General features: G+C 39.4%; 1 protein-coding gene across 9 annotated transcripts in view; it reads left to right on the top strand.

Moving 5' to 3' along the window:
* bcor (BCL6 corepressor) overlaps positions 1-19,958 on the top strand; it is a 312,325-nt gene that overhangs the window by 242,112 nt on the left and 50,255 nt on the right. For all 9 annotated transcript variants that reach the window (XM_060833542.1, XM_060833549.1, XM_060833541.1 and 6 more), the window contains 3 exons: positions 4,096-4,223; positions 8,730-8,823; positions 17,053-19,923. In XM_060833542.1, the coding sequence (XP_060689525.1) occupies positions 4,096-4,223; positions 8,730-8,823; positions 17,053-19,923 (3,093 nt within the window). The remainder of the gene's footprint in view (positions 1-4,095; positions 4,224-8,729; positions 8,824-17,052; positions 19,924-19,958) is intronic.

Here is a 19,958-nt window from a genome sequence, read left to right as displayed (position 1 = left end):
CCCAGCCTATTCAGCCTCTCCCTCTAGCTCAAATCCTCCAACAATGGCAACATCCTTGTAAATCTTTTCTGAACCCTTTCAAGTTTCACAACATCCTTCCGATAGGAAGGAGACCAGAATTGCATGCAATATTCCAACAGTGTCCTAACCAATGTCATGTACAGCCACAATATGACTTCTCAACTCCTGTACTCAATGTTCTAACCAATAAAGGAAAGCATACCTAACGCCATCTTCACTATCCTATCTACCTGTGACTCCACTTTCAAGGGATTATGAACCTGCATTTCAAGGTCTCTTTGTTCATAAATACTCCCCAGGAACTTACCACTAAATGTATAAATTCTGCTCTGGTTTGACTTTCCAAATTGCAGGACCTCACATTTATCTATATTAAACTCCATCTGTCACTCCTCAGCCTAATGGCCCATTTGTACTCTAATCCTGTTGTACTCTAAGATAACCTTCTTTGCTGTCCACTACACCTCCAATTTTGGTGTCATCTGCAAACTTACTAACTATACCTCCTATGTTCACCTCCAAATCATTTATGTAAATGACAAAAAGCAATGGACCCATCACCGATCTTGTGGCACTCCACTCGTCGCAGACCTCCAGTCTGAAAAGCAAACCTTCAGCATCATCCTCTGTCTTCTACCTTCGAGCCAGTTCTGTATCCAAATCGCTAGTTCTCTCTGTATAGTTGCACAATGATCAAAGCTACATCTGGGGAAATAATGTGAATGACCTGTTGCTTCGTTCTTATTATTTAAAGTCTGTCAATTTGGTGAGAGAGGTTACATATTTGCTGTGACAGGGGAAGTGACAGCATTGATCCTGTTCTAAAGAAGGGTCACTGGACCCAAAACATTAATTCTGCTTTCTCTCCACAGATGCTACCAGACCTGCTGAGTTTTTCCAGCAATTTTGTTTCTGATTTTCAGCATCGGCAGTCTTTTTTTGTTTAGCACTGATTCTGTTTTTCAAACTGCCTGTAGTACAAAGTGCAATGAGACAACAATTGCTGGATTTTTTTTTTCTTTCATGCAATGTGCACCAGCCAACTTATTTCCACCCATCCCTGCCAGCAATAGGAGCTTTCAGAATGTTCTACAGCAATGATTAATTGGACAAATCAAATAGTCAGAGCGTAACCCATCTGCCCTAAGTTGAGACACTCCCAAATTTTTATTCATGGTAAAACCACTGCTATGTAGCTTTATTGTGTACTTGAAACATTGATTAGCCATTAGTGGGGCACCATTATAAACCTTTGAAGCAAATCACCTGGTATTATTTTTGCATTAGATTGACGACAAAAGGATGAAGCACGACATTGGATGGCACAACAGAACTTAGCTAGTAATGCTTCATATTCCTGTTCAAGTTGGATGCTAGAGGATTTTATAGCACTGTGTGAAGAGAAATAGATGTTTTCCTGATGTCCTGGTTATTGCTCCTTCCTCAATCCCAAAAACCAAATTAATTGGTCACTTGATTTTTTTTTATAGGAGCTTGCTATGTATAAAATAACACATGCTTACAGAAAAGAAATAATGACTGCACTCCTATGCAATTTGTTGTAGGAGAAATAATTATAAATATAACTTGGAGATGTAGGGTGTTATGAAAACTGTTCAAATATATTTAATTTTAGCACTATAGAATAGTGAAAAATAATTGCAAAAGTAGAGGTGACTAAACATTTTTGTTCACTTCCTTTCTGTAAACTCACTGATTTTTAAAATGCTGTCTGGTTTGCTCAAGAAGTGTTTACTAAGCCATTTTTTTCACGAGGGAAAGGAACCATGTCATTTCTGTTACAGTGACGTTTTATGTATTGTGATGTAGTTTAATCAAACTTTTAAATATTGGTGGTTTTGTAAATACACCTAAGAGCTGGTGAGGAGTGGTAATTTAGCTCCTCTCTTTTTAATCCCCCTCTCAGTCGATTGCAGCAATAGTTTTATTCTCTTAAGTCTACAGCTATCACACTTCAATTTAAATGGAATACTAGTTCTAATTAAGGATCCACTTACAAGGTTTTCTTGAGTGAAAGAAAGAGAAATTCTATTACTTGCTAATTCTGAAAATCATAAAAAATATGAGCATCATATATACATACACAAACACAGGTGAATAGCTTTAAGAACACAGGTTGTCTACTGCAGACAAGAAGAGCAAAGATTATGCAGTTTAAAAGTCCTTTGAGCATTTGAGGTCTTAGATTTTTAACCCAAGATTGCAATCGTTTAGTTGTTGACTCATATCCTCAGCAGTGACAAAATTTATTGATAAGAGGGTTTGAGGAAAAAATGTTTGTGGGTATCTGGAATTCGCTGCCTAAAAGGATGGTAGAGGCAGGACTCCTCAAGATACTTAAAAATCATTTAGATGAACACTTGAAACATCATAACATATAAGACTACAGACCAGGTGCTGGGAAATGAGATTAGAACAGGTGAGAGTTTGACCAGCATGGACAAGATGGCCCAAAAGGAATTGTTTCCATGCTGTAAAAACTCTTATGACCTATGTTCAGAAATTTGCATTTGCATTATGTTTAAAACATCTACTGCAGAATGGTTGTCCATGGTCAGAATATTGTGATTAATGTAAAATTTTGTCAGGAGCAATGTCATAGCATTTGCTTTATCGGTGATATTATCATACTCTCTGGGAAAAGCTTTTCAAGTGCAAGGATGAAAAGCTGTCATCAATGGGATAAACATGTCCAGGGCAGATTTAACATAGTCACATCATTTTACTTGACATCCTTCAAAGGATTCAAAAAGTCTGCTCAAGTTGCTAAACTAGAAGATTGTTTCTCTGAAGTCATAGTTCTTTCTAGCTCTTAATTTGGAAAAACAATAACTTCTCCAAAGTCTGGTGTTGTAAGAACACTATTAATTGTAAATCTCAGCTATATTTCCCGTAAGGTCCCAGGTTTCATCCCTGATATGGCTTATTACTTCTAATTTCACCACCTCGAGATGTGACTTGTAGAAATGCCGGAAGTCCTGTTATTCTGTCTGTGGAACATTCATGTGAGCATATAAGGGCTTCATGTTGGATCCTAGGCTTTTGCTGACGATACAATTCTTAGTGAAATGACAATGAACTCAACAATCTCAAGATTAAGAAGAGACTTGAGGTTTCCAGTTCAAGGAGTATAAAAATTAAATGGAGTTACTCATTACAATTGCTCTACAACATGCTGGTGGCTGTGGGCGAAATCTACAAAAATCTATTCTGGGAATCATGCAATGAGGTCATTGACTACTGTTTCTGAAATGTGACAATATTGCATAAATCATGCTTGATTAAGTTTTTATTGAATAATACTCTTAATTTCACAAATTATTAGCCTCGTACTCATATGATGTGTTTTGTTTTCATATATGTGATTAGAACCAATATATTAAACGTCTGAAATTAGGGTGTATGTGTGTAGTGAACTTTAGCAGGCTGCTTCCTTTGCTTCAGCAGAGAGGAAGTATGGTGGTTATTGCCACACATGTGGTGACGAGCATGAGTACACATTTTGAATGATTGTGTGCATCTGATGCTGACTTGTGGGAAAGCTATAACATGTACTTGTGAACGTATTCCTCATCACATTCCTGTGAAAGAATTTAACATGATATTGACTGGGAACTGTAATATGGATTTTTGTAGGTTAAAAATAATTAATGATGACTTACTTTACACAAATGAAAACATTGCTGTTTGTAACAATAATATTAATTAAAGCTTTGAGGTCTGTGATCACTAGTATTGGAACTTCGTTCTAAGGACTCTGAACATAGAATAACCTGCATTATTTATCATTTCTACTGTAATAGTACAAGGATTTGTTATTGGTTATTATTGTTTTAATCCTGACTTACTAATGATATTTTATAACTTTTTTAACTTTTCTAGTCTGAAATTGTGAATGTAATTGAATACAATTGGAGCATTTCATAACTGATTGCAGTGCTCCAAAGGTGTATAGATTTACCACAATGGAAATATTTTAAGTTGTATATATACATTAAATAAGGGTGTTTGATATAGATTTATACATTTAAAAAGAATTTTTTTTTATTGAAGAATAAAATTGCGGAGAAGGGAGGCATCAATCAAAAAGACGCCATGCTGTCTGCGACGCCCCTGTATGGCAACCTTCACAGCTGGATGAGTACTGATCGGGTCCGTATGTGTGGAATTAATGAAGATGGGTAAGATGAGTTACATTTTTATATGACTCTAAGTAAAACTACGTTTTGGCCTGAATTTTGCATTGTAATGATCGTGAATCTGACCACATTTGCTGTTTTTACTTTGTGGAATTGATAATACTTTTTTCGTGTCCATATATGTGCGGTTAAATAAAGAAATGCAGGTGTTACTCTGTCATTCCATGTGTACCCACATGGTGTGCAGCTGAAGTCCATGTAAATGGAAATCAATCAAAAATCAGTGAATTTGTGTGATGTTTTGCTTCTTACACTATTATTATTCTCAAAACAAAAGCCTTAAATAGATTCACTTGGGCCCAGGTGTAAGTTATTCATTAATAGGTGGCATGGTGGCTCAGTGGTTAGCACTGCTGCCTCACAGCACCAGGGACTTGGGTTCAATTCCTGCCTAGGGCAACTGTCTGTGTGCAGTTTGCACATTCTCTCTGTGTCTGCGTAGGTTTCCTCCAAGTGCTCCGGTTTCCTCTCACATTCCAAAGATGTACAAGTTAGGTGAATTGGCCATGCTAAATTGCCAGTAGTACTAGGTGCATTAGTCAGGGGTAAATGTAGGGGAATGGGACTGGGTGGGTTGTTCTTTGGACAGTCAGTGTGGACTTGTTGGGCTGAAGGACCTGTTTCCACGCTGTCTAATCTAAAAACTGCACATAATTCTGGCTAAGCAACCTTCTGACCCTGAAAAACTAATTTAATTTGTGGATTGCAAATCTTTACATTCCATCCTAAAAAGTTAATAAGATTTTAATTTTTTTAATTGAAAAGTTTGATATTTCAGCACGTACCTTAATTCCATGTTTTTGTGTTATCCACCAACACCTTTGCAAGGCAGTTAGGAATGGGCAAGAAAAGATGACATAGTTAACAACATGCATCCCACAAATGAGTAAAGAAAACAATCCATTCCTTATGAAAAACACCAACCTTGATATTGTATATACCTTCCTGGTTTGCTACCTAAAAGATTCTTCTGTGGTTCCTGTTTGAGAAACTCACCGTTATTTGATGTCAGAGATCCTTGTGGCTTGTGCCAGATGAAATGAGGCCTGGGAAAAGTGAAATCTATGCCACAGAACATGTTAGATCTTAATGGGAAATTGACTTCAAGGTCAGCAATGTGTGGCATTACTTTGCCGGTGATTGCTAAGCTCTGGCCATTAAGACACAGACTCATCCGCGACAAGTCCTTGTTATCAAAGAAGGGTGTAGTTATCATTATTACCACAAAGTTCCCACGATAATTGCTATAACTGCAACTCCTACACACACACACAATTGATTTTGTTTACTTGCATAAAATAGAAGAGTGTTAACTAAATTTCATGCTTAGGCATCTTAGTTTATAGTGTAGGATTACATGATTAGCTTTCTCTTCAAAGCTGAATTAATAACATTTGTAAAAATTGTGTTATTTAGTTGTTTGTTGGAATGAAACAACAACTGCTTGTGAATGTGGAACAAAGTTTTAGATAAGAATCTGTAGAAATTTGGCTTTGTTTCTTTGCATTCAGCTGATTTGCATGCTGACTATCATATATTGAGGAATTCCTCTTCAGCGCAGATGAATTGTGCAAAAGGTTCAGGCAAAGTGCTAAGATGATAAGAAATTCTAACTTGACAAGCATAATTTATTTCAATCTCATTAAGAGCTGATAGAATCTCAAAGAGATTTACATTTTGCTTGAGAACATATCTACAAGACTTTGATTGTAATCACCTAGCATGTAATTTGTGAAGCTAGTTTGGCACAGTCTAGTTTAGATATATCCTGAAATTACTTTGTGCTACTGGTGGATTTTTCGCCATTATTTGGTATGTGAAGGAAATTACGATTGTAGTGTTAAATAAATTAAACATATAAAAATGAAACACAATGATACTTTTAGTGCAAACAGTTTACCATATGCTTTCATATATGATATGTTTTGTTCCATTTGTACCAAAATTGTTTCCACAAATGAGTAGGATCTGCCCGGTCTCTAAGCTACATTGATCCAGACATGAGTTGTAGGGACTATGTATCACCATCGTGCAGACTAATATGTGTACCTGTAGTTTCTATGCTATTGTTATATTTTTAATCACCAACATCTTTACTTCTGTCAGTTTTTGATGAATAAATGAATTGTTAATGCATTTGGTTATTTGATTTTTATAATTTTCAACATTTGTCAACTTCATTGCTAAACTTTCAAAATAATAGAATATTGCCTTTATCTCACCAAAAATATCGCTCCAGATAGATGTCCCATTTGTCACCAAATGTAACACCCATTCAGTCCACCATACCAACTTTCTAACTATCCCAGTTGGCTGAGGAATATTTGAATTATGGGACCATTGTCCAAATTGTCAACTCTCTGATTAGATTCAAGTAGTGATGGCTCAACTCAATGAACATATCTGAGATAACCAGCTTCAGTGTTTGTTACTGATCACCTGGCTGTTAAGTGCATTTTCTTAGAGGAGCTAGTACTCCAAAAGTATATACAGGGGAACCCCAATTATCCGAATACCAACTATCTGAAAATCAGATTTTCCGAAGGTGATCTCGAGATCCCAACAAAAATATTACATCAAAGATGTGTGTCCAACACTAATCATGTCTTTTGTTTACAGTGATTAAAAGTCCAGCCGAGAACTGTCCTGGACTGATGGGAGTGCAGGCACTGTCTCTAAATGACTGACTTCCCACCCTCTCTCTCTTTTCCCACACTCTCTCTGGAGTTCTCCTCAGGCATATACCCTTAAACCCCCCCCTTCCCCAGATATTCTCTCTAATATTTTCCTGTACAGGGCAAAGGTGGAACCTGTCAAAATGTTGCAGTAAAAAGTTGTGTGTGTGTGTCACACGCGCTATTTGGAGACTCAACCCCCCCCCCCCTCCCAAACCACCACAAACAGCAGTAGCAGTAGCAGCAGCAGCCTTGTTATTGATGTCCAGTCCAGCTGCCCCAGAGCAGGGTTGCGTAGGGGGTGGGCGAGGTTTGGGGGGGTGGGACGGGTGGCGGTGTTGGGGGCAGGCGCCCGTTGTGCTGCTGCTAGTATCCTGAACGGGCAGCAGACTTAATAGAAAACTTCAAGCCCCAGAGAAAAGGTGTTGAATAGATTAACCAAATAATCAGTTATCCAAACGAAATAGTGCCCGCCCATCTCATTAGGATAATTGTCGTTTCTCTGTATTACTGTTGCTATCATGAATATTTATTTCTTGAAGATTTACATCATGAAATAAAAACAATTTGAATACTAGTACCACCAGTATTTTTCAGCTTGATGAGGTATGATATGCCAAATGTGGATGTTGTTAGTATTTAACACAAAAGTATGCGATTCATTGACCCTGGACATTAACTACTCCATGTGTCAGGATGTAGAATGTTAATCTCAAATATATTTTGAAGTGGTTATCTGGAACAGGAGCATGTTTTTTTCTAAGTGTTTATCCTTTTGTCCAAATAGGAGGATAACACGTTTGTGTTTTGCTTCTAGTTGTCTTGAAAGAATAGGGCCTCAAACATTAGCTAAATTATTTGCACTAGTTGAATATAAAAAACAAAGTTGTCATTGTCCTAGCAGACCATAAGCTGTTCTTTCATTAAAGAGAGACGACTGATGGGGGTTTAAGCTGAGGGTTGCCATGCTTCAGGTGAGGGAAGAGATTGAGAAGGAGAGTCTTTCAAGGTAATCTCAGCCAGTGTGGGAATTGAACATGTTGCTTTGGTGTTACACTTTGGTGTTAAATCCGTTCAGTTACTGCATGCATGACCTTGTTCCTTGAAATCCAACTTTCGTTTCCCAACTCTCAGATTCTATCCCCTGTTGTTTCTCTGATCTCTCTGTTACTTCTCATTTTCTTTCAAAAAATTATTACTTTGTTACTGTCTTATGGTCTTGCTATTGCTTGCCTCAAATCTTTTCTTCCTGCAGAAAAGAAAGAACTGAGAGTATGATCCACTTCAAGTGCAGAAGTCACAGAAAATGTGACATATGATGGTGTTTGCTGAAGGTCTGTTAGGTGAACCCCTGAAGAAATTTCCTTAGTAAAGTGGAAACAAGATGTTGGCCTGACCCCTAACATTATTTTAAAGGCATAGTGTTTTAGATGTTTTTTTTTCCCTCGTAAATAATTGCATGTCATCTCCTGTTTATATGAAAAGATTGAACGTTTTTGCAATAATATGGAATATCTTTTAAGTATTCAAACACTGTAGGAAAGATGAAACCAAATGCTTAACATGCAATTGGAGAAATACCTATTGAATGGAAAAGTGCTGGTGAAATCCTAAGATAAGATCATTTCAAAACCATTGTGTATGCCTGGGTTTCTCTGTGTGCGCAGCTTAAGATTCACTTGGAGAAGTAGTCATAATTGTGTCAGACCTTTGTTTTAAAAGTAGTCAACAGTTATGAAATGTAATAGTCAATTTAAGATGGTATGTCTCGAACAAGATAGAAAACTCTATTAACTTTGAATTTGTTTCACAGCAGGAAAGTCTCTGTAAGTGATGGTGAAACACAGAAAAGCATGAAGCGGTTTGGGATCAGGGATGACAATCACATGACCCACAACTTGGGTGTGGTAAGCTTACACATCTCATTCTCATTTCATTTTCTTTGTAAAGCCCTAATAATAACAATGCTATCTTAGTCAAATCTGAATTAATAATTTAAATTATAAGTTAATTTAGTTTTCACTAATTGAGAATTCCAAAACACAAGCGTTCACTTTTGAGAGGGGAAAGACACAAAATAGACCTGTGTGGTAATGTTTTAATGCAGAGGGTGGTGCGTGTATGGAACGAGCTGCGAGAGGGAGCCAGGTACAATTACAGCTACTAGATTTAGATTGTCTGGTTGGCACAGACAAGTTGGACTGTAGGGTCTGTTTCTGTGCTGTCTGACTCTGACTTTTGCTAATAGGCAACATGTGATCAGCATTTTAGAAGTTAAATTCTAGAAATTACTGAATGATGGTATCATACAAATGCCTGTTTGGCAAATATCATATTTCTCTCTCTGCTATTTTAATGGCAAAGGTAACTTATTTATTTAATAGTTTAATGCCTCTTAAAATTTGAAAAATTAATAGAATGCATTAAAATGTCGTTTCAAAGTTTATGCTGTTTTCTCTTGAGAGATACACATTTCTATGAACATTAAATATATATTCAGGCTCCATTATTACTACCACTACTTGAAGTATGCAAAATGTTGTAAAGTGAACAGCTACACATGATACAGAGAAATCTTGATTATCGGCATTCGATTATCTGAATATCGGAGTATCCGGCAAGATTGCAAGGTTCCAATGCTTGTTATCCAGCATTTGATTAACCGAATGAAATATACCCTGCCCGTGTCCTTCGGATAATCGAGGTTCCTCTGTATTTAGCAAAAAGGTTTGAAAAATTGCATTCAACAATAACATTGTAGTAAGAATTTGGAATTACTATTTCAGTGCAATAAGATCAAAGAGCACAAATGAAGTTAACTACTCATATTTAGAATAAAGTTCTATATATTTTTTGCTGCGTTTTTCAATTTGTCAAACTTTATCTCACCACAATAAAAATGTCAGGTACGTACCTAGTAGTTTCCCAATATTTAGAACATCTGACTTTTTTAGATTGTTTCATTTTTAAACTTAACTACTCAAATCGAAGATTTGTAAGTTTGTGTTGGCAATATGTTAGTTTAGGTTCATGTGGCTTTGATTCCGTGAAGAGCCATTTTTCAACAAAAAAACTTGACTTGTTAATTACCAGGTAAGGCCTTGTTGGAAACTAACTTGCAAAGCAATACAGAGAATTCTTCAGCATGGATTGATGAAGGAAGTTAAATTATTTAGTCACTAAATCAGTGATACAAAGTGCTGAAGATGAGTAGAATATTCCTAACCGACTCCTGCATGACTAACCCTGATTCATCATTTAATGTTTTCCTAACACTGATCTGACTCCTCAGGCCAGCTGACACTCTGAAGAAAGTGGAATGGCAATGCCTGAAGATAGTGCTGTATATATGGACTTTCAAGAAACAGTTAATAAAGTGCTATGCAATCCATTTGTTAGTAAAATTGAAGATCTTGAGACTAAAGCAATATTTGACAGATGAGCAAAACTCGTTGGCAAGTTAAAAAGATGGCAACAGACTTTAGGAGTAATTGACAGACTGCTCAAATTTAGATACAGCAGATGTAACTTTAATGCAGAGAAGTGTCAGGAGATACATTTTGGTAGGAAGAATGGAATGGGAACAGAGAGGCCTGGGAATATCCATGCACACGTTTTAAAGGTGACCAGGTAAGTTCAGATGACTCTTAACACTTAAATCTTAACTCTTCAAAAGGCATTAGAATGAAAGGGTAAGGAAGTTGCCTAAACTTTTCTACAGTGTTGGTTAAGCCCAGCTGGAATATTTTGCAAGTTCTCAATACTGAGTTTCAGGAAGAACGTGAAGATTTGGAGAGGGTTCAAAGTAAGTTTATTAAAATGTTACCAGAGATGAGGAATTTGGTTACGTGGAGAGACGATTGAAGCCAGAGTGTTCTCTTTAGAACAGGTAAAGCTAAGGGAAGCATTAATGGAGATGTTCAAAATTATGAAGAGTATGATTAGATTAGATTAGATTAGATTAGACTTACAGTGTGGAAACAGGCCCTTCGGCCCAACAAGTCCACACCGACCCGCCGAAGCGCAACCCACCCATACCCCTACATTTACCCCTTACCTAACACTACGGGCAATTTAGCATGGCCAATTCACCTGACCCGCACATCTTTGGACTGTGGGAGGAAACCGGAGCACCCGGAGGAAACCCACGCAGACACGGGGAGAACGTGCAAACTCCACACAGTCAGTCGCCTGAGTCGGGAATTGAACCCGGGTCTACAGGCGCTGTGAGGCAGCAGTGCTAACCACTGTGCCACTATTAGAGTAAATAATAATAAGTTTTCCAATGACAGAACAATCTGTAACAAAAGGACACACATTTATGGCAATGACAAAAGAACAAGAGAAGCTATGTAGGTATTATCTTTTGTACAATAAGTGATAATAAATAGAATTACATTGCCTGAAAGGATGATAGAAACATATTTGATTTTCTGTATTGTAAATACTTATAGGAAAATTAACTTCAGAAGTAGCAGAGCAATGGGATAGATATTTTGAGTTACCACAGATATAATTATGACCCTTGTAGACCATACTGGGTCAGGTGAAAGCTTTTCTGTTCTAAAGGACATTATTGAATCAGTTTGATTTTTGTGATGATCCCACGGTTTCATGTCACTTTCTTTAGTAGATTTCAATTTTTTTAAAATTCCAGATTTATTTGTTTGTCTTTTGAATAGCACAAATGTTCTTGGTGAGATTTGAACTTAAGCTTTTCTGAATCTTCAGTCAATTCCTCTGGATAATTACTGTTCAGGTTCTTAGTTTGAACTTCAGTTTCCTGTCTCAGTCTGTGAAATGAAGTTTGCAAGTTCTGTGTTGTACTTACCCTGTCAGATTTCTTTTTTGCACTGAGCGGCTAGGTTCACGGAAATGTCACCATCTAAACCACTTCTGTGATACTGTCCAACCTGAAGTGTAGATTATCAATTAATTGGATAGCTCATTTCCACAGACCTTGCAGCTTGAAAGTCATACTGCATATGCACAGGAGATAGAATCATTTTTGTTATAGACAGCAACAACACTTAATCGATCTGATAATGTTTCCTGCTGACGTTGCAGAAAGCAACCCAAAAAGAAATAGTAATAAGTGTGATGTATCTTTCCACCTTCTTAATGTCAGTATGAACCCAAGGCATCAGGTCAAACGGATGTCCAAGCATCTATCAGCTTTCATATCATGAAGCAGGATTCAGTCACATTGAAGTATTCATTCATGAAGCAAATCAGTATGTAACAAGGCATCTGGATACATATATGAATAGGAAAAGTTTAGAGAGAGATGGGCCAAGTCCTGGCAAACGGGACTTGGTTAGTTTAGGATATCTAGTCAGCATGGACAAGTTGGGCCAAAGGGTCTGTTTCCATGCTGTACATATCTATGACTCTAAGTGCACTGATTTTATTTGAAGTGCCGATCCAGTTCCCATCAGAAAACTAACAAACCTGCTTCCTCATCTTTTCTGGCAGTGAAGTAATGACTGTCAAAAATATTTTATTTCAAAAACTTGTTTCGTGATCAAGAAATTTGAGGTGATTTCAAATGTGTTTTATTTGTTCATGTGATGAATATTGCTGACAAAGCCAACATTTACTTTCCATCCCTAATTGCCCATGAGAAAGGGAACTATGAAATGAGCACAAACAGTTAAAGACCCAATTAAATGTCATTGAACACGGTGAAGTACAAAGATGTTTATAGTAAGGCTATCAGGTAATGATGGCGAATGCCAGCAATTTTGCTATCATTACTATTATAAACACCAAGTCATTGTATGTATAATTTTTTTAAAATCCCAAGTGTGTCAGAAACATAGACAGCTAGAGCGACAGATTAGATTCCCTACAGTGTGGAAACAGGCCTTTCAGCGCAACTAGTCCACACCGACCCTCTGAAGAGTAACCCACCCAGACCCATTTCCCTCCAACTAATGCACCTAACACTACGGGCAATTTAGTATGGCCAATTCACCTGACTCGTACACCTTTGGACTGTAAGAGGAAACCAGAGCACCCAGAGGAAACCCACGCAGACACAGGGAGAATGTGCAAACTCCACACAGACAGTCACCCAAGGCTGGAATCGAACCTGGGACCTTGGTGCTGTGAGGCAGCAGTGCTAACCACTGAGCCAACATGCCAACCCAATGGGGCAAACTAGATAATGAACTATGGAGGAAAAGATTGGGAAAAATGAGAAAAAGTTTGGCAATTGAAAATTAGGAAAAAAGTGGAATGCAGTATAGAACATTGACTGAATGTGACTGAAGCAGCTGAAGATTTGACAACAAAGATAGTGCAGAAGACAATAGGGTGCACAGCGGCAGAGGTAAAAGATGTGTGGGACAAGTGTTGAAGAATTGATCAAATTAAAATCTTGTGAGCCATGGAGGAATTTGTAAGTGATAACAATTTGAAATAAATGCAAATGGGAGACTGAACCACTGTTGCAAGCAAAGATGGATTTTTGGAAGAGCAAATTTCATGTTGAACAGTTATTGGATGTTTAAACTTTGAACAGATTCTAGTATTCACTGCTGGCCAGCATTGATAACCCATCCCCATTTGCCCTTTGAGAAGGTGATGGTGAGCTGCCTTCTTAAATCGCTGCAGTCCACTTGCTGTGGGTTGACCCACAATGCCCGTAGGGAGGGAATTCCAGGATTTTGACCCAACGACTATGAAGGAACGGTGGTATCCAAGTCAGGGTGGTGAGTGGCTTGGAGGGGAACTTGCAGGTGGTGGTGTTCCCAAATACTTGCTGCCCTTACCTCCTTGAGACAGAAGTGGTCGTGGGTTTGGAAGGTGCTGTCTCAGGATCTTTATCGAATTTCTGTGGTGCATCTTGTAGATAGTACACACTGCTGTTAATGAGTGACGGTGGTGGAGGGATAGAATGTTTGTAGATGTGGTGCCAATCAAGCGGGTTGCTTTGTCCTGGATAGTGTCGAGCTTCTTGAATACTGTTGTAGCTGCACCCATCCAGGCACGTGGGGAGTATTCCATCACACTCCTGACTTGTGATTTGTAAATGGTGGATAAACTTTAGGGTATAAGGAGGTGAGTTACTTACCATAGTCTCCCTCGTCTCTGACCTGCCCTGTAGCCATTGTGTTTATATGGTGAGTCCAGTTGAATTTCTGGTCAATGGTAATCCCAAGCATGTTGACAGTGGGGGATTCAGTGATGGTAGTACAGCTGAATTTCAAGGAATGGTGGTTAAGAGTGTCTCTTATTGGTGATGGTCATTGTCTGGCATTTGTGTGGTACAAATGTTACTTGCCACTTGCCTACCCAAGTCTGGATATTATCCAGATCTTGTTGCCTTTGAGCATGGACTGCTTCAGTATCTGAGGAGTCACGACTGGTGCTGACCACTGTGCAGTCATTGGCAAGCATCCCCACTTCTGACCTTGTGACAGAGGGAAAGTCGTTGATGAAGCAGCTGAAGATTGCTGGGCCTAGGACACTACCCTGAGGGACTCCTGCAGAGATATCCTGGAGCTGAGATGACTGACCCTTCGCAACTACAACCATCTTCCTTTGTGCCAGGTATAACTCTAAGTTTTGGAGTGTTTGCCCCCGATACCCATTGATTCCAGTTTTGCCAGGGCTCCATGATGCCGTACTTGGTCAAATGCGGCCTTGATGTCAAGGGCTGTTACTCTCCCCTCATCTCTAGAATTCAGCTCTTTTGTCCATGTTTGAACCAAGGCTGTGATGAGATCGGGAGCCGAGTGACCCTGGCGAAACCCAAACTGGGTGTCACTGAGCAGTGCTGCTTGATAGCACCGTGGATAGTACCTTCCATCACTTTACTGATGATGGAGATTAGACTGGGTGGTAATTGGCTGGGTTTGGATTTGTCCTGCATTTTGTGTGCAGGACATACCTGGACAATTATCCACATTGTCGGGTAGATGCCAGTGTTGTAACTGTACTGGAAGAACTTGGCTAGGGGAGTGGCAAGTTCTGGAGCACACGTCTTCAATACTATTACCGGAATGTTATCAGGGCCCATTGCCTTTGCAATATCCAGTGTCTCCAGCCATTTCTTAATATTACGTGGAGCGAATTGAATTGGCTGGAGATTGGTATCTGTGATGCTGGGGACCACTAGAGGAGCACGAGATGGATCATCCACCCAACACTTCTGAATGACGATTGTTGTGAGTGCTTCAGACTTACCTTTTGCGCTGATGTGCTGGGCTCCTCCATCATTGAAGACAGGGATATTTGTGGAGCTCCCTCCTCCAGTGTGTTGTTTAATTGTCCACCACCGTACTCGACTGGATGTGGAAGGACCCCAAAGCTTAGGTCTGATTTGTTGGTTGTGGGGTCACTTAGCTCTGTCTATCACTTATGCTGCTTATGCTGTTTGGTGTGCAAATAGTCCTGTTTGGTAGCTTCACCAGGTTGACACGTCATTTTTAGGTATGCTAGATGCTGCTCTTGGCATCCCCCTGCACTCTCCATTGAACCAGGGTTGATCCCCTGGCTTGATGGTAATGGTTGTGTGGGGGATATTGCCAGGCCATGAGATTGTAGATTGTGCTGGAGTACAGTTCTGCTGCTGTTGATGGCCCACAGCATGGATGCCCAGTCTTGAGCTGCCAGATCCGTTCGAAGTCTGTCCCATTTAGCATGATAGTGCTACACAATACGATGGAGGTTATTCTCAATGTGAAGGCAGGGCTTCAACTCCACAAGGACAGTGCGGTGGTCACTTCTGCAGCCTGCAGATTAGTATGGTTGAGGTCAAGTATGTTTTTTTCCTCTTGTTAGTTCCTTTCCCACCTGCTGCAGACACAATCTAGCAGTTATATCCTTTAGGACCTGACCAGCTCGATCAGTAACACTGCTGCTGAGCCATCCTTGGTGGTGGACATTGAAATCCCCCACCCAGAGTACCTTTTGTGCCCTTGCTATCCTCCAGTGCTTCCTCCAAGTGTTGCTCAACATGAAGGAGTACTGATTCATCAGTCAAAGGAGGATGGGTATGTGGTAACCATAAGAGGTTTCCTTGGCTGTGCTTAACCTGAAGTCCGAAGTCGATGTCAAGAACTCCCAGGACAAAACCCTCCTGGCTGTGCTGCCACCTCTGCTGAGTCTGTCCCGCAGGTGGGACAGTACATATCCAGGGATAGTAATGGTGGTGTCTGGGACATTTTCTGTAAGATATGATTCCATAAGAATGATTGTCAGACTGTTGCTTAACTAGTCTGTGAGAGAACTTTCCCAGTTTCTTTTATATAGGATACTGAGGAGTTGGGAGTAAGTAGCCACGGTAATGAAATATTATTTGAAGTTCAAACCAGGATCAAACAGGAACTGAGTTTTACATAGCATGGTTTAGATTGAGTGAATGGAGAGAGGAGTGAATGAACTGAGTGGCAAAAAAAAGTCAAATTGTTGTGGATGCTGACGGAGATAGATTCAATCTTCTCAATACTCTGCTGCTAGAATTTGTGACTATACCACAAAATAATGTTTGGCAAACAGCTGGAGGTGATTTTACAGTTTAAAAAAAGAAATGGAATTAGATCCAAACATTGAAAAAGTTATAAAGGAAGTTTATCCATGCATACATGTGATGTCACTTGGGGCAAAAAAAAATGTTTTTTTGGGTCAAGAGATCAAAGTATGCTATAATTTGATGTGATCGATCCAATAATGGATAAAACATTAGGTTGGTTTTGAATCAGGCAATGATTTTAATTTGAGCTAGCAAAGATGAGTGACATATCAGCAGGGATTGTATGATTGTGAATGATGTTTGACAACTTAAGAGTGAGCACGTCAAAGGCAAAAACAGCTGTATAGCAGCTTGAAAGTGTTCTTTAGAAAATGAATTTGTGATCACCAAAATAGTTACTTTACTTCCATAAACAGTAATATTATATTGATGAGTAGTCTATAAGAGCCAAGGTGTGTGATGTAGCTTTTTGCAATGGTATTGTATCACTCTGTTTTATTTGTCCAGAATCGTTGCTATTTTAAATCATGAATGTTAGTTGATAATGAATTTTACCATTTTATTAAAATAACAACTCTGAAACAAACTCAAACCAGAAAGACATCAAATTAACATAATAGATGTTTATAACTAATCTTTCTGTAATCCTGTCTAGGTGGATGCAACATCAGTGAGACAAATTGATCGACTTAGAGCTGCTAGTGGGATCATGCAAGAAGAGCTGAGAAATCATAATGGCATTATGTATCCTACTGCACGTGGGCTTAGAAATGAGAAGGAGCAAGAGGCTGCAGTTGCAATGACCAGCCTAGGATTTATGACTGATAGAATGCCTGATTTGAATTATAAATCACATCCGTCAGAAACCCTAGAAAATGGCAGTGGCTGCACAAAGCCTCATGAAAGCTTTAGCACACTGTACAAATCACCACCTGGACTACAAAATGCTGCTGGTGCGAGAAGTGAACCATTGGGTTTAGAAGGATCCTCAGCTGGTAAACAAACACCAGTGAATGGAACTGGTCCAAGTTATTTGCGGCTTCCGTGGGTTAGCCCATACATGGAGAGTCCAGCACCAGGGATGTATCCATTTGTGGAATCGCCAAGCAAATACTCAATGAACATGTATAAAACATGCTTGATACCTTCCCAGAATTCTTATGGCTTACCACAACACATCTCCTATTCACCTGTTTGTAGTCACAGTGATCGCTTCTTGTACATACCACCTCCACACTACGGTTTGCCTCACATCCCATCATCTCTTCCTTCTCCACTAAGGATTACACCAGCTGCAACATCACCCATAATGTCTTCTATGGTTCATTGTCCTGATAAATGCCTGTCAGGAATAATGACAGGAAATCCTAGATTGCAAGTTGATCCACAAATTTTGACGCATCAAATATCGAGCGGCAAGAAAACAAGGATTGCAGCTAATGAAAAGGCAAATACTAGTAGTATTCCTGCAGATCCTGCTTCACTGTTGCAATCTCCTAAACCATCTGCCCGGCTTCATCTTTCCTCATCACAGATTGGAGAGAGCTCTTCTGAATTCCAGAAACATCTTGCCAGACTATCTGGTCCTTCTCCTTCAATGGCACTTCCTCATGGTTATTTAAGCCTAAGCAGTGAATTTGCTTCTCCTGCTCGATCAACGAACAGCAAAAATTCAAAACCAACAGAATCTGGGGATAGCTTGCAACAGACAGTTACACATTCACGAAGTTCTCAGCCTGAACAAAAAGCTACCAAGTCTCCATTACAGCAAGAAACACAGACGCCCACCAAAGACTGCAGTGAGAAGCCTTTAGATCTGTCTTCTAAAGTAGGCTGTAGTGAGACCTCAAATGATCAGGTATCCAAGACTGAGTGTGCTGATAAGGCGGTGCCAGTATCAGCAGCTGGCAAATGGCGCAACAATTCCTCATTGCCTAGCAAGGAAACATTTCCTAGCAGGGAAAATCATTCTGAAGTTTCAGCAATTTCAATACATAATGAACTCACTATTGAAAGACCTGCTATTATCAACAAATTGCACTCAACCTGGGCCATTCCTGGTACTAGTTCTCCTGGTGACCATCAAACCAGTAGTATATTGGTGAGCAATAAAACACTAGAGCGTATAATTCCTCATCAGAGAAGTTCCTCATGCCCTAGAATTGGGAGTTCCAATGGTTCTGTCAATCATATTCCAGGTCCAGTGTCTGGATTGGGCCGACCTGCTTCTGCTTCACCATCACCAAATGTTAGTACTGAATGGGGTCACTCTGAGATGGCTCATAGAAATAACTCTTCAAATAAAACATCTGTGATTCACCAAACAGGGCAGTCCTCTCCAGTACCCAGCCAGCAGACCACTAAAGGGACTAAAGGTGGTTGTCAGGATTTTGCATCACATTCAACTGAAAGTGGCCATTCATCAGGTTCAATATTTCTCACTCCAAACGAGACATTTTTATCCCCACCTTTACCATATCCAAACAGATATTTCACCTACTCCACACCTGAAGGAATCTCCATTGGCCACCTTCCTTTACCCGATAAAGGACTTGTGTTTCCCCATCCTGCTTTATTGCCTAATGGCAATTTGTATGCAGGAAACTTGGCGCCAAAGCATAGACTTTCTTATACCAGCTTGCCAACATGCAGAGGTGAATACACCGTGTTTCACAACACACAAAATTTGATCAACCCTATCATTTCATCACTCACTTCACAAGAAGAGAAAAGGAGTGAAGGAGCACAACGGCGATCTAGATCACATGATCGACTTCGATGTAATGAAGAGCCGGTTAACAGAGGGAAACCAACAGAAATTTCACAGAAATCAAATGTAACTCAATTACATGTTTCCACTGGACCTGAGGTCTCATGTTCTAATCCAAAGAATCATGGCAAAATGTTTGCCAAAGATTACAAGGATAAACCCTTAATCATGGAACACAATGATCAATGGGGAAAAGTTGAAGCAAAAGCATCTAAAAAGAGCATCCTGCCAGAAGGAAGCAACAAACAATATTTTATGAAAGAAATTGATGAGCAAACAGTTGACTCTGTGGAAGCCATCGCCAAGCAAGATAGTGTCCAAAAAGACAAAGATGTTCTCAAGGCAGTAGAGTTTTGTAGCTCATCACAGGGTCAATGTTTACCAAATCAAAACTTAAACAAAGATTTTATTTCAGACTGCCAAAGTAAGGAGAGTACAACAGTTCAGTTGATCACTGATCTATCGGACAGTGGTCGCATCATTGATAGTGTTCCCACATCTATGGGTAATATAAATACCAATAAGGAATTTGGTGCTGAAGCTGAGCAGTTTTTGGCTCAATTGAATCACAGTGATACCAAAGACAGAACTGATGACTTGGACATAGCAGCTGCTAAATTTATGAAGCCAAAAAAGTCTAATCTAACAAAGCGAATTGCAAACTCAGCTGGGTATGTGGGAGATAAATTTAAGTGTGTCACAACAGAACTCTATGCCGATTCTAGCCAGCTAAGTCGAGAACAACGAGCACTACAGGTGAGTTGCTGACTTATTTGTCAGTAGCTAATATA

This window comes from Hemiscyllium ocellatum, chromosome 12, assembly GCF_020745735.1.
Source record: "Hemiscyllium ocellatum isolate sHemOce1 chromosome 12, sHemOce1.pat.X.cur, whole genome shotgun sequence".
Lineage (NCBI taxonomy): Eukaryota > Metazoa > Chordata > Chondrichthyes > Orectolobiformes > Hemiscylliidae > Hemiscyllium > Hemiscyllium ocellatum.
Note: the sequence above shows the minus strand (reverse complement) of the source record. Positions and strands in the feature narration are given on the sequence as shown.